General features: G+C 34.1%; 1 protein-coding gene across 7 annotated transcripts in view; it reads left to right on the plus strand.

Moving 5' to 3' along the window:
• The window catches only part of LOC138325825 (prostaglandin E2 receptor EP4 subtype-like), a 69,113-nt gene extending 55,000 nt beyond the window's left edge, over positions 1-14,113 (plus strand). For 6 of the 7 annotated variants that reach the window (XM_069271757.1, XM_069271756.1, XM_069271759.1 and 3 more), the window contains 2 exons: positions 7,510-8,770; positions 13,171-14,113. In XM_069271757.1, coding sequence (XP_069127858.1) covers positions 7,889-8,770; positions 13,171-13,521 — 1,233 coding nt within the window. In that variant the 5' untranslated portion in view covers positions 7,510-7,888 and the 3' untranslated portion in view covers positions 13,522-14,113. Of the gene's footprint in view, positions 1-7,509; positions 8,771-9,726; positions 9,918-13,170 lie in introns of all 7 variants that reach the window. The other variant, XM_069271760.1, reaches the window with a different exon arrangement.
• The last annotated feature ends 2,116 nt before the right edge of the window (positions 14,114-16,229 follow it).

Genomic DNA, 16,229 nt, shown 5'->3' on the forward strand with positions numbered 1-16,229 from the left:
AAATTTAAATTATATTTCCTGTAAAAATCTATGCATTGTTACAACTAATCGATCGATGACCAGTTTTCGTACTCCTAAATGATCACATAAACATATAAATTGTCGAGATGTAATTTCTTTCCTTCTTTGATTCGATAATGATGATTCTGAATATCATCATGGTTTGATCGAAACTAGAAATCAAAGAAATATACATTGTATGGTATACGAGGAGACATTGGCAATAATCTTGGGGTTTCGAATGCAAATTTATTGATTTCAAATATAAAAAACTTCAAAGAACTTTCAGCGAACGTATATATTTTAAGGATTATGTATCTAGGATACATGGTGAGGAAATAACTTTAGTCAAAATTCGTTATATCGTCAAGGCAAGACATGAAAACAGTTCGCATGACTGTATACATTGTAAAAACAGTTAGAAATGATGCGATATAACTGAATCGTAGTTCTAAACGCCAAAATACCCCATTGTTGCACAGTGGTGCAATATAGCTGTCACACTGTATATTTATAAATCCTAGATAGGCTAGATACGAGGACAATGTAATGTGATGTTGATATTTATTATATAAACTATACTTTATATCACATTTCATTTATGAACAAAATGATCTTGTTTTAATATTTGGGTGACATTTCATTCTAGACGCTATTATCGATATGAACGATAATTGACTGGAGATGTTTTATGAGAATGTCAAGGATATTCCCCCAGATTTGTGCAAAGTTTTTGAAGGCATTTATTATGCTATTTTGTCAAAACTAACTTGCCTGTAAAACAAACGTTGTTTTATAAAGCCTATTTAATGACAATTAGTAACAATATTTCTATTGCGATATACCAAACATATTATCTGAGCACACCTAATTAGCGCTGTGAAATTGCTTGTTCGCGTGATTCAGTGATGCACGCTTATTGCATCAGATGTCAATAAAAGTTGAACTACCCTGATTTCAACTGTTCGCATCTGAACAGTCTTCATTTGAAGACATATATTAATGGGACATGTTTATTGGCAATGGTGCGAGAAGATGTAAGGTATGAATGCCATGTAATCACTATAACATTCAGAATGTATGTTATTTTATCAGTATTTTATAAGTAGTCGCTCTGTACAATAACAGTTGAATAATTAGCTGGGACTGTCAATAAACAGATACGACAAACAACACAACGCCTAGGTTTGTGTTAATATGCTGTTTGTGATAGCAATGACAATACTTTTGGCACATCCATATTAAATTGATGGTGATATATCACATTTGTATTAATTCTTGTAGATATCACAATAAGACCCCATACTCTAAATTACAACATATGTAATTTATTGGCTATATTTTGATCAAGTCGTCCGTCGGACTTTATTGCATAACCCCGCCAATTCTATATTCATTCTACGTAAATGTAATAGTGTCAATGATGAACAAACACATGATTCCCCCTCTCTTTTCTGAACAAGTTTTTTTTTTCTTTGCATTTGTTCCTAAATCATATATTGGTATAGCTTTGTTTTTTACATATACTGCTACTCACAAAACATTTTTTCAGTGTGGATCCACTTCGTTCAATTTATATTTAATCTTTTCCTTTATTTTTTATTTTTGTTTATTTTGTAATCCTGTTGAGGAAAGTATTTGTTCTGCTTGGAAATGAAAAGGTTTTAATTTATTTTTTCCTATTTGCTATATCATATATATCATAAAAGAACAACGAAACAATAACTTATTGCTCATTTCGACGCAGATGATATTTTTCTAATGTTGTCATATATTATGACTATGACATAATGACATGGGTATGTTCTAGAATATCAGGAATCAATATCGATAAGGTTTTATTATCGCCTTTATTGTAGAAACTACATTTATAATGATCATAAAACCAATATCATTTGTATAGATATCATTCATCTGTCGCAGCAGCTTCTGAAGGAACAGATGATTGCTAATGAAATGTCATCATAGAGCTTCCTATTTTGTGTGTCTGTTGATGTTTTCAATCAGATATCCTATCAAAACAACAAACACATGTTTCATGTATATTTGATTTCATATCAATGTACAGACAACTGCTACTACATAGAACAACTATGACCATTTGTTGTGTGAAACAATCTTGCATTAAAATGCACAATCCACTAGAAGTAAGTACATACCTGCGGTTAAATCTGGTCAATTCGATTTAAATTTAGAATTATACGGCAATTTTGAAATCTTTGAATCATTAGAATTACAAAGTTGCATTTACCTTTCGATGTTTACGATGTTTAGCGGAATTTTGGAATTCCAGCAATGAGTCCTATTGAAACGAAATAATGTGTACTCTTATTTTTGTGAAAACATTTTCATGAGAAAATTTATTTTATTCTAACTGCATTTATCACTTTGAATTTGCCATACTATCGTTTGTCATCAAAGACATTTATATGAAGGATATCAATATCTTAGCACTACTTGTTGTTTGTAACATCAGGATATCAAATATCAATCTCTCTGTCTCATCACCTGGGCGTTTCACGTCAGGTCAAAGGTCAAAAGACCAAATTTTCGATTTTCGGTCTTTACCGCTTTACAATCAATACCAAAACCAATAATAAACTTACTAAAAAACAAAAAAACAAAACATCTGTGCAGTTGTGAATAAAATTTGAGTTTCTAATAATTATTGATTTGCCTGTGGAATGTTAAATGTTACATGGAGTGTTCTCTCCTGGTAGTATGCTTCAGCGTAGTTAAATTGGCAAAGTTCCGCTCACCCGACCTGGCCATACAGCAGTCTCCCAAAAACATACTCACCATACATAACACAACACTTGTAAGGTGAAGCCACCCTTAAATGACCGTAGTAAATACAACGTTAGTAATAAACATCACAATAAGTTGAGATTATAGAATACATTCAATCTGACTACATTCGTTTCCAGGCATTGTTCTGTCTTACAAACAGAAAATCGTAACAATACGTTTTACTGGAACGACAGAATATAAAAAGTTAGTAGAGTAAACTGCATCTGAGTGAGTTTGTAATCGAGTGTTTTCAAATGGGATTGTATCGACTGATGCATACATATTTGATACCCTAATGCTTTGGCAGCATATGCGCTGTCTGAAAAGTGATAGATGCAACCGTTTTAGACATGATAGTCATTCGAAAGCGACCTGATGTTGTCAAGGTTTCCATAGGAATGCCACATACTATTTGGTCAAGCGATATATTTGTATAACAGTGTCGTTAGGTCTGTTACAACATTTTACTGATAATCGATACTCGATATAACTGTCGGGTAGTCATTTTACCTTGTCGAACGTGACATCTATCTTCCTTAAAATCGACAACATAAGTGCTCAAAGATAAAAAGTCATGATATTAAATGCTTTCGGGAACCACTGAGTTATCCCTGGTTTGCTCGTTGTCAGTAAAATGTGACCGGTCGGGGTGTGCCGTTCGGGGTCTTTGAAAGGATGGTTCAATATGATAACGCTTAAATTTCACTATAAATATGCCACACAACACGAGCATATCGAAGTTATCACACGCAACAAATCGCATATTAGTATATGGGACGTCGTCGTTAATTTTTAGCTTTTAGCAGCAGGGTTTTAATTGACAAACCAAGCAATCAAAATGTATAGAGCGCATGAATAGAAAAACAAGCATTAAGCTAAGTAAGTTAACTGTGAATACATTTAGTATGTTAACCATTGTCAACCAACCAAACAAATCATAGATACGTAAAAGAACAAATTAACAGAAAGTCAAGCATACATTTAACATAAGCCTGATTAATGCGTTGTACATCGATCTTTTGTAACCTCGTATGCAGTTTATATTTGGTGTAAATTATAACCGCATCTTTTATGTCCGGATGTATCCAGTATTAATCCTCTTCAAACCGGAATTACTTTCGACCTCTCCGGCCCAACCCGGATGTTAACGATATGGATCACTTCTCCAACATTAAAGCAACTTCCGGTTGTCCTATTTCCATAGGACCATCTTCATTAAGTATCGGTTATTACATTTCTGCTATAGTTTTTAATATCCTTGAACTATTTTCGTCTGATTTTTTTAACAATTCAGAATATCAACTACTAGCTTTGATAGTGATGTGATATACATTACTATTATTATACAAATCTTTCTTGTACTTGGATTGAAAACTTGCATATTTTTTCAACATCACATGTGATACTATAATGTATCACATATCTTAAGTTTGCTTTAGATCACGAAAAATGTCTAGAAATAAAAGCCCCTATGGACTATTTTTTAATCTGTTTTTTCTTCAGATAGCCCTGCTTCATTTTATTTCCTTTTTTTCCTCTTAATACCATGTGGTCTTTGTATCATTGTTATCTTGCTCTTAATCACTTCCTGAATTTAATGAAATGTAGCAAATTTTTTTATTTAACCACTTTTGTTCTTATCGTGTGTATTTGTAATTGCATCCTTATCGGTATAAATAAGTGCTTAATCATGTTTGCTGACCCATATATACTACATAACTGACCAACCTACTCCTCGTTCACTAGCGTACAGCGGAACTGTGTATTCTCTGAGATTAATAATGTATTACAATACTCTGATGGAAACACAAACATGCAATAATCGTCTGTGTAATTCACTCTCATCTAACAGATGGTGTTGAGTGGTCTGGTCAATGTGTGTGTCTGTAGAAAGCGTAACCAAAGTAGACACTACCTGCTCGAATTGTTTCATTAAGGCTCACATGGATTCTGTAGATCCGTGCCACAAATCGATCTGAAAACATGAATTAATAATGGCCACGAATGGTAGGGTCAGGAAAAGTGATTTATACTATTTGTATATTAACTATTACATAATACATGGCTCACGTTTTGTTTAAATATTTCCAGCGAGAAATGCAACGCCTACATATGTTTATTGTCTATTCACAGAAACACTTGTATCCAGGGAAATGTTATCAAATCATCAGCTTTCTCCTATCAAAATCGGGTTATTGCATATCTTTGATAAATGGTTATCTACATTTAATGTAGTTTTATTAGTCTACACATTTGCATCGAAAAGATGGGAGAATAGATATATATAACAGTTTTTATTATCTTAATATTTCTTTTTCATTTTATATCACATGGCAAATATAATATTACGTAAGGTTCATGTCTGTGTAAACACTGGGGTTCCGCCTCCTTAACGGAAAATCCAGTCAGCGGGACGGCAGTGTTTGCGAAATATCATGGTAGCGTGCATTTTCCTGTTGCTATGTATTGCGGAATTGCAAACACATTGAAAAATATTATAGGTCAAAATGAAAACGTTTTCAAAACAAGAAACACTAAATAGTCCAGTATTATCATTAACGTCTAAAATAGCTTGATACACAAGATTTAGAGTGCAGCACGTAACAACCAGGGTAATGAGGAAGAAAGCTTATTTGCACAGACATCCCCATGCGTCCTGCATGTTTCTGTTTTAAATTAACTTCACAAACTCATTCATAATTAATTCATTAGCTAATATATTATTCCTCAGAAACTTTCAAGTGTTTGCTTCCCTTTTATATGATTAAGACTAAACACGTTTGGTTTCACGAAAAAAACAACTGTTATTACTTATAACAGCACGCTTCTTAGTTAAGATATTAACCATGTTGGGCGCTTTGGGTATAAGTATAAAGATATGAAACACTAAAGATCAAGGTATATTACTTTTCAGTCATCAGTGATAATCCTAAGGGAATGCACAATTTTATTTATTAAGTCGATCGTAGAATGTTATTGCTAAGATACGCCATGTTGCTCTAGCTGTTTGTCGTCAACGGCCTGGTAATAATGAGAACATTATATGACTGTAATCCTGTCGTAAGGATCCATTTACTTTTAATAATTAGATTGCGATATTGTGCATCGCCTCTAATGGGTATGTTTATAGAAATATGATAAGAAAAAAATTATTTCAATTTATAACATCTACATTTGTGAAAAATCCGAAATGTATATAGAGAATTCATTTGTTGGCTAAATGTGTAGTAGATATGCCAACTTGGATATTCTGCAACGCTCACCGTGTATTATAAATGTCAGCGTTCCTCTATCTTGCTGTAAATACTGTACATTTTACATGTTCGACCACATGTGAGAAGAGTCTTTGACTCAATGTGCAATCGAATGAAAATGAAGTCAATTAAGCATTGATATCATTATTTTTTAATTTCATCGTGGTATGAAAAAAAAATTGTTTGCAAACTGTGTGAATCCGCGTAGATTGAATGACAGGAGATTATTTTATTTTAACGTACCTTGGAACAGTTTCATCCCCCATTTCGTATTATTTTTGGTAGATTTGGATTATCTCGATTCTTCCAGTGCTTTCAGATCTTCTTCAGAATATTCTTTAAATCTCTGTTGTGGTGTGGGAACATGTTGATTTTCTGATCGTACAAAATTTTCAAACTCGGGCACATTCATGGCTTCGGCCATTTCGGCTCTGGCCTCTTCTGGTGAAACAGATGTTGATATTCCATTCGGAATATCGAACAAAGTCATTAAAATGTTGTTCAACTCTTTACTGTTCATTTCTAAGTCCTCTACTTCCGTAATATTTTCTTCTAATTGTAGAATTTCTTTAGGTTTTCCTTAGTTAAAGCTTGCCATTTTGAGAGCCTCAAATCTGCTTGCACAGTAGCTTAACAGAACCCTAGCAGACGACGCTACTGGTATACCAAACTTTTATTTCTTTACTCAAAGTTTTTTTTTTTTTTTTGGCAACTACTATTTTATTGCCCTAGTTTTAAAAAATACAATTTTGCTTCAATTGAAACAATTTTAAACCAGTGTTTCTTTTTTTTTTATTTTATAAACGGAAGCTCCGTGTTGAAGATCAAAGGGATCCATATCCCTTTGATGTTTACCGACATTGGATGTCCGACGAAAGTAGTTCCGTAGATTTTGTAGGTGACGCTTATTTTTTTTTCATAGAGGTATGCAAAAAAATATCGGCCAATCAGAAAGTCGGATTAAGTATGAAAACAAAGAAAACATAACTATTTATTATTATTATCTAATTGTTTTCCTGAATATTAGCGTTCATCGAGAACAAACGGGAAATATTCCAGACCTTCACACATTGTTAGAAGGAAATTATACATTTAGTATAAGAAAGACTAGCTTGACGTTGCTGTAGATCAAATTAAACATCACCTTACAGATAAAATGTTGATTTCATTAATCAAGTGATAGGCTTGGCAAAATAATAGTGTTCGAATTCCCACCTCCAAGGCTTATGTACAGTAAGCCTGTGGGAACGTGATGATATGCGAGAACCCCGTATCATTAGGTAATGTAAGCGTTCTCAGCCAGATTTCCGACACATTATTCAGTAGTAATAGGTAAAGTAAGCTATGCTTTCAGTGATCTCCTACTAATCATTGCGCTGTCGGTGAACAGCGTGAAATATTATCGATATCAATCACGATTGTGTACTACAACAAATATATCCACTGTCTTTTTATGTCTTTTCAGAAGGTGAAACAATCGACGCCTGTGTACGGACATCCGAAACCAGCAGTGTCACATTTCCTGTATAATGAACAGCTTTACTTCTCACCCGTAACAGCAGACTTTGTGCTGACGCTCTGTGGATACGTATTGGCGTAGTGAGGATAAATTTATCAGAAAAATCATTGCTGTTAAAACAGGACAATTTATACCACGTAGAAATGACAGACACAGGATTTAGGAATCAGTGGCGCGCTCTGCTGTCGATATCCCTTGTGACATAGTGCTATATAAACATGGTAGTAACTGGTGTTATCCATTCAACAGCATGGGACTCAATGGATCAACGTAGAGACAGTAAGATCCAAGCTCCCCAAACATTCCAGAGAGTTTAAGTTTTGATATGGCGAGTACGGCAGTATATGATTGGACTACCCCTGAATCATCATCAATGACCACGGATCCGCTTCTGGACATTTATAATTTGACCCTGACCTCGGTCAATGATACAACAACTAATACTACCAATGTGACTTTGCCTATTAGTGGACGTAAGGTTTCGCCGGCCTCGACAGCCATCCAATTCACGTTCGGGGTGATAGGGAACTTGTTAGCCATCTTTGTACTTGTCAGGTCTGCCAAAAGTCACAAATGGCGAGTGTTTTATCGTCTGGTTGGTGCACTTGCCGTGACAGACTTATTTGGAATCGTCACAACATCGCCCGTTGCCTTTATCGTTTATGCTAACAATCTAAAATGGGTCGGGGGACAACCCCTCTGTGACTACCTCTCATTTATGCTCATTTTCGCCGGTCTAGCAACTGTATTCATAGTTGCTGCAATGTCGCTTGACCGTTTCGTTGCGGTATGGTTTCCATATTCCTACAATGTGACCATGAAGAAGGCATACCTAGTCAACCTAGCCGTAGTCAGTCTGTGGATAGTCTCCATATCCATCGCTTTCCTCCCTCTAATAGGTCTGGGGCAAAATGTCTTACAATTTCCCGGTACCTGGTGCTTCTTTAATTTTTTTGGTATTGATATCAAAGACAAATTTTTCGCCTACTTTTATGCCACCATCGGAATCATTATGATATTATTAACAGCAATTTTAAACTCTTTAGTAATCTTCATGTTAGGAAAAGCAAATAGACAGAACGGGTTGCGACGGAAGGCCTCCAGTGTAGGGTCACGCAGCGGACGGACCAGGAGAAACGATATCTTTATCATGATATTTCTTGTGGTATTGATGGTGGTATTCGCCACGTGTTGGACACCGCTAATGGTATGTATGTAACATCTGTAACGTGTATATATGTAGCTTTATAGATACTTTAACCAGAAAAAGCAATATCTATTACACATATCATTATTAGATTTTTTTTCTCCATACCTGCTTTCACATTATATGTATGAAGGATGAAAGACCGCTGATATATTCTCGCTCTTACTAGTTCTCGTCCTTATTTTACTTTCTTTTTCCTTTGCCCCCTGTATTTTTCAATATTATTCAGTTGCTCTTCTCCTGACACCTATTTTGCTGTGACAGCAATAATGTCTGTCAGTTTCAGTGTTATCTACACCCAATGTTATGCATATAGATGACATTTACCTCTACACAAAGTTCCCTGATATTCTTTTCCCTTGTAAATGTATTTTGTAATTACGAACCAGTCGTCGGGCTTTATATCCTGATTTAGTATGCAAGGGAATGCCAGTCATACTGTACACGTTTACAACAATCGATAACTGACACGGAACTGACACGGTTATCTAGAGTGAAATACTAATTCATCAAATGACAGTATTGTGGGTCATATGTGAAAATTAAATGTACGTCTGCATCAAAACAATTGAATACGATAATTTGTACATCTGAGTCCTTATGACTCATAAAATAGTTTTCAGTAAGGATAATATCCATTTACATTTATAATGTATTTCTTTCAGCATAAAATAGAATTACATATGTATCAATAAATGCCATAGGAATAATTTTCACTTATCTAATATAAACTTTTTCTATATTGCAGTAATGTATGTTCATGTTGAGGACCATTTGGTGTACATACGAGACCCGTACTTACATTGATTTAACCACTATATTAATAAAGCATATTAACCATATGATATTAATGTTACAGAAATGTGTTTAGATTGTAAAATATCCCTGTGATTTGTTAGATGACTTGACACAGACACCAGTCACATGTCCTGATGTAACTGCATTCTTTATTTCAGATACGTATATATATACTTCAGGGTAGCCATTCTTCCTCGTCCTCCTTAGATCGGCCTGCCGATCTGTTAGCTCTGAGAATGGCCTCAATTAACCAGCTTCTTGACCCCTGGGTCTATATTCTGTTGCGGAAGGAAAACATGTTAAGGGTACTAAGGTTGATGGAAAGATTTCGGAAACACAAAGGTTTTAGGTATAAATGATATGGCGCAATTAGAGTTGAAGATGGTATAACTTACTGTTGTTGATGTATTTTAGACGTATTTAGTGTTTGTCCCTCACAATATATGACCCTACACACTTTATAAAACTCGAATGCATTTAATATAGTTTAAAAACCGTTGAAAACTATGACTAGCTGAAGGTTAATAGTAGGTGAAGGTTTAAAATGTGTTCCCGTTACTATTGAGCAGACTGTGAAAGGTTTTGTGAAAAGAGTTGTTGCAACTTATTTAAGATATCATATCTACGAAAAATCAATTGATCTATTCGCGAATTTTATTCACTTGCATCGTGTAATGATAAATGAGAAAATGTAATTTCAAAAGTGAGTTATCGGCGAACCTTAGACTACCCAATGCTTGATTACCGTGCATCATGCTGGTCTTGACATGTGAAAATCCTCCTTATACGCATGCTAGCCTATTTAGTATGAACCCTCGCATTTGTAATTGGTGGTTGGCTTGATGTTTTACCCTCATTTATGGTGGTTGTCTTGGTTTTACATGCGGTATCTGTTTAGGTTGGCTGACGATTTGAGCTTCATTTAAGTGTATTGTGAGTGTCTTGGTATCAATAGTGAAGAGTGATATTTGTAAAGAATCGTTAATACAATAGATTCGTCTTCTCTGATTGTAAAGATATATATAACTATATTTGTTAAATATTGCCTCAACAGATGGATGCATAAGATATCTATCACTTTGATATATTTTTATGATTGTGATAACGTTTCAAAACTTAGACAAGATTCTTCAAATCTGAATAATCGTTTAACTCATTGTTTTCATTTTTATTGTAGATTTGACAAAAATATACGTATACTTATTTATTAAACAATTCACAGAGAGGAAAATCCAACAGCTAATATTATTTCGTCCGGTGAAACATTTTATGTTTTATGAGCAAATGACGTTTAATGGTGATTGGATTGGTCACATTTTGTCGTTGTATTGTCTTGTCCTGTATATGTTGATGTTGAATATGGTGATATAATTATTGGTTGCAAAATCGAATTCGTATACAATCAACATTTATCACAAAATCCGCCCGATATCCACTGACTTCGTCCATTTAATGTTTTGCACAGTGCCAGTAGTGTAACATAATCTGAATTCATTTTGACATATTTACTTGACATAACGTCAGGATTTCAGGATTTTGTAGTTATGGAATAAAAGTTACTTTAAATCTGTGTTCACCTCCTATTTGATTTTATACAACTAGTCAAGGTTCGCAAAAATTAAAACTTCTCAGACCATACAATTTTATATTCTGTAAACCAACTGTCTTTCATGGCTACTAAAATTTGCGATTTTCTTTGTCAAACAAGTTCGAACAGATTAATAATCGCGGTTTTAAAACTTGATTGAAAATTCCTATCCGTATCAATGATATAGATTCGCGGAGAATTTATTTTTTTTTTGGGAAAGAAAGTTGGTATATACTATTGATCCTATATTGATCTCTATTAAGCTTGTTATTTTGGGAGTCCTTATGTATTTGCTGACTCGAGGTTAAACATATTTGCATGTCTACAATGAGCAGTAGTTTATATCGCTTATACATGTATAATTATACTAACGCAACTGCACTCTAAAAGTTCTGATAAATACGTTTTAATGAATCTCTAAGATGGTTTCAGGTTATTGGTTTTGGTTTGATTACTTAATGTCGTATGAACGTAAGATAATCCATATTTTATGAAAAATGATAAAAAAACATATGTTTTTCTTAAAGGCCCACTACCTTTCCTTTACCTTTAAACCTTTAAATTGGAATGTAAAACGAGATCGATAATTTTGTAGAGTCACAAACATACCGTTAATACTACACCCATCATCATCTTCTGAAAAATGTAATCAAAATAAACAAAATGTTAATTTCCATAACACGGGTCGTCCTATGTTTACCGCCGTCGTCCTAAATACCGCGCGGTAGTTTAATATTACTGTGCCAGACGGCAAAATAGCCAAACGCCAAACGAATCTCTGCAGTTATCATATATTACACAGGAAATCTTGCATATGTTTGGTGTTGTTACCTCAACTAAGGCCAACGATATGTATTTTCTTATGTTATTGATGATTTTAAGAAACCTTTAATTTTTTCTCCGGTAAGGTAGTGGGCCTTTAAATTGCATTTACAAAAGCATATAACAGAACTTCTAGTGGACAGTATAGTGCACATTATGTACAACCGTTTCCACCGTGCATTTTAAAATGAATTTTTGCGATTGAACATAAATATTGTTTAATGGAAAATATAACAGCAGGTAAAGTTTACACAAACCCTATTCCCATAATTATAGCAATGCGTATAAAGTATTTAACTTGATTCATGTACATTTTATAATAGTATCGAGATCTAGACCACCATGATGTGTGTAAGTTAATAGAATAAACACGATCACTCAGTCGCCATATTTTTATATGGAAGTGTGCATAGTGTAATACATAGATACAATTGAACTAAATAGCAGCTACGGACAAAACCCTGAGCGGAATGATCATCACGATCTCTCCTCTTCACTGTTATCTACAGTGACTGTTAAATTCTATCGCGCTGTTAGCAGTCGGTCAATATATTTGATTGTTTTGGTTATGGTTACATAATTATCTGATAACTAATACGGGACTAATACAACCCTTTTGTCATATCTATTGCTCTAGAGGCCCGTAGAAATTAAGCGATACTTCTGTCGATTGTGACTGTGTGATCAGCTTTCAACATTGCAATACACAATTCATTAATTATTTCACAATGGAGTTTGAATTTTGTGTTCCTTTCAAAATTCCATTGACCATAATTTAAATATATAGAAATTCGAACTGACCCCAAAGTCTAACAAACATATTGGGCTTTATTCAGTGAAATCCTTGATGCATGTCTTTATTATTATTTACAGCTTGTAAAACAACAGTTCACTAAGAGGTTTATCAAAAGCATACATTTACCGAAATCTGGCCCATTTTTAGATTTTACTGGCAGAAGAAAAGTAAAGATTTGTTCGTGAATTTACATCATATGTTTTGGTATTTCAATGACATTATCATCAACATTTTATTGTGCTTCATCAATTCTTAATTCATTTTTCCTGCTCGATCTTTTGTATCTGACATGATCTAAATTGTCTTTTCTATTTGACAGTCACCCGTGTACTTTAATACCCAGAATCAATACTAACTACAAACGATGTGTGTACAGTTTTCTGTCCTGTGTTGTAGGTGAGAGTGATCATCAACCAAAGCGGCGCCTTTTCTGTCGACTATATGTCGGACCTAATGGCTGTCCGACTTGCGTCGATTAATCAAATTCTAGATCCATGGGTCTATATTTTATTTCGGAAAGAGTTCCTGAATAGACTGTTGAAGTTTGGCAAAAAACATACTACTTCCGGTTTGTTTCATAGATTGGCAAGTACTCGCTCAAGGACCGGAAGTGATAGGAGCATGACTGATGACGTATTTCAGCAAACAGCGACGGAGTGTGGGGATGCCTTGATTGAAACGATAGAAAAACAAAGTTCTGTACAAACTAATGGTGTAAACGGTGACATTAAAGAAAGTGCAGCCTAATTGGTTTGATTTAGTTCCTGTGTGAGATCTGCCAATTAAAAATATCAAGACCAAATTCAATATTTTTCTACTGTGAACGTTTCTTTCTTGTCATACGTTTTTGTTATATACTCATTTGTATTCACTAATATTACAAGATGCATAGTTTCTTAAGAGTTAGAAATAGATTAAAGATGACATTCAGGCAGTGATGAATGGTGAAACCCAACCAACATCAAGACTATATAATAGCAATTTAGTTGCTTGGATGTTTGCGTTTACTTTACTTTATATGAACAGTTTTATTTCAGGGCGTGTCTGGGTTGGGAGTCGTAATATAAAAGTCCTATACAAATAAGTAACGGATGATAGACGACAAACCGATATTAAGATGATAACGAAATGACTGTTAGGGTGAAGATGACACAGCAACAACGTGGTCACGACGGACGAAGACTGACAAAGACATACCACGTGATAGGAAACATCATATCATGTGACAGAAACATCTGATTATGAGATAGAAAACAACAGACCACATGTTATGCATGTTGTAGGAATCATCGACAGATGTCAAAAGGGTTTAAATAAAAAGACATGATTATTTTTCTAATGAGGCTTTTTTTGTTTGTATGTGAGCGTGTTATATCAACTATTGTCAATAAATACTTTCCAACAAGTCATTATTCTGTTACCAAATACAAATTAATATAAGTCTCCAACAACACCACTCACACATTCATCATAGTAATGTATACACAATGTACATCGTTAAGGACTCTAACCGTAGGTTTTCTACATTGTTAATGGGGTTTTTAGATATCGATCTGGTTTTAGTTTCAGTTCCACTATCTTGAATAATTTAAAATTACTATGAGCAATCACAGTGCAGTCAACGCTGGCTGAAAGTGATTGTTTCAAGATCATATCGTATTTAGTATGTTTTATCAAAAATATACAATCGTGCTCAACAACACTGTACTATCAGTTTTGCCTGAAAACGATCGGATGCAGATAGGATAACATGCGTATACGATTTCTCAATATAAATGTTGGGGTTCGATGTAGCATATTCACCAAGCGTTACTTAACACAGATGTTATATCAAAACGCATAGCTGGGAAGGGAAACACAGTATATTATTAGATTAAATGTTTTGAATGCCATGATATGTTCACTGTGTGTCCCATCGCAGACGTGGAAATACTGTCTCTTTTATAGTGCTAGTAAACTGAAACATAAAGACACCGAACACCACACCCAGTCACTTTATAAATCAGCCGTCTCATTAATTAATTTATTTATTTATTTTTTTTTTTTTTTTTTTTTTTTTGTTAATTGGGGACATATTTCACTTTTATTGTGTGTCTCTGGCAAGAAAACAGAACCCAGAGTCATCATTGCAGGGATGAACACTCAACCCATAGCAAAACTATGACATTGCTAAACGAGATGTTAGGAGAAACGAAAAGATCATTGTAAAAGTAATGAATGCACTATGTTTTTGTTTTTTTTTTGTTTTTTTTGTTATGTAGCATCACTGTTTTGAAATTAAATTTTCTGCGTAACTGGAGACACAGTGGACGCGATCGCATGGCACTTAAATCTTATGTACACAGTGCAACAGCGAAATAGGGCAGTTATTTTTACATAAAACTATACATGACTCAGGCAAGGGATAAATTGAAATCCTTGTTGTTGTAGGTATGATTATCGCCATTAATTTTAAAATAGATTTAACTTCAGTAGTATCATGAATAAGGTGTAAGAAGAGTGCAGATATGTACTATTTGTGTTAGGAGAGGAAATGAAATAAAAATAAAACGCACAAGTTTTATGTGCATTAATGTTCATATAAAAAATCTAATTTTAAAATTGTTCTTCAGCGCCAAACGTTACCTAGATTGTAAGACCTTCAAGACTTACAATGCATACGTTTTACCTTTACAAAAATACAAATACAAAAATAAGCAAGAACTCAAGTTGAATTCGGCTGCAAATAAATCTTTATCAGAATATCAAATTGTAATTGCAAAAGTTGTGCAAATTAATTATATATACTTTTGTACAGGTATTTTTTTACAGTTATATGACTATATCTATATCTCTAAGGCATACGCCTTATTTTCATAGATTGTCCAATTCTACTGTTTTCTTGCTACCTAAGTATAAAATGAACTTTACTCTTAACGCAAGTTTCGAAATTGCTTGTTTCAATTGCTGCACGGTCAGGAGACTAAATATTTAGCGACTATGTTTTGATAAGTGGTTTTAACATCTATATGTTATATCCCTTCAGTATGACGTTGAAACATTAATACTGTTGAGGTGGAACATGTTTTCCCTATATAATAGAAAATCGTTAGTTGTGTCGTATAAGGGGAGGTAATAACAACTTTAAACAAAATATGCACGGACACATTTTGTGTCAAACACCTCTTGTAATAGCAGTAGTAGGTTTATTTGAACTTAAATTGCTTACATCTAACAAACGTGTTATTTAAAATTCTATTGGTTGATATCGTGTGTTTATAACAATAGCTTCTATACACACAATCTGTACGCATGGTGATATGTAAGCTCATTGTTTGGGAATTTCAACGATGCACTGGATTATAAACAACGTAAAATTAAACCAAATTACATTTCGGGCCTCGGATTCAGATCGTGATACAGTATATGACTGAGTACGTGGATGTGGTTTCATACATTGATGAAAATCCCTGCAT

This window comes from Argopecten irradians, chromosome 6 (genome assembly GCF_041381155.1).
Source record: "Argopecten irradians isolate NY chromosome 6, Ai_NY, whole genome shotgun sequence".
NCBI classification, from domain to species: Eukaryota; Metazoa; Mollusca; class Bivalvia; order Pectinida; family Pectinidae; genus Argopecten; species Argopecten irradians.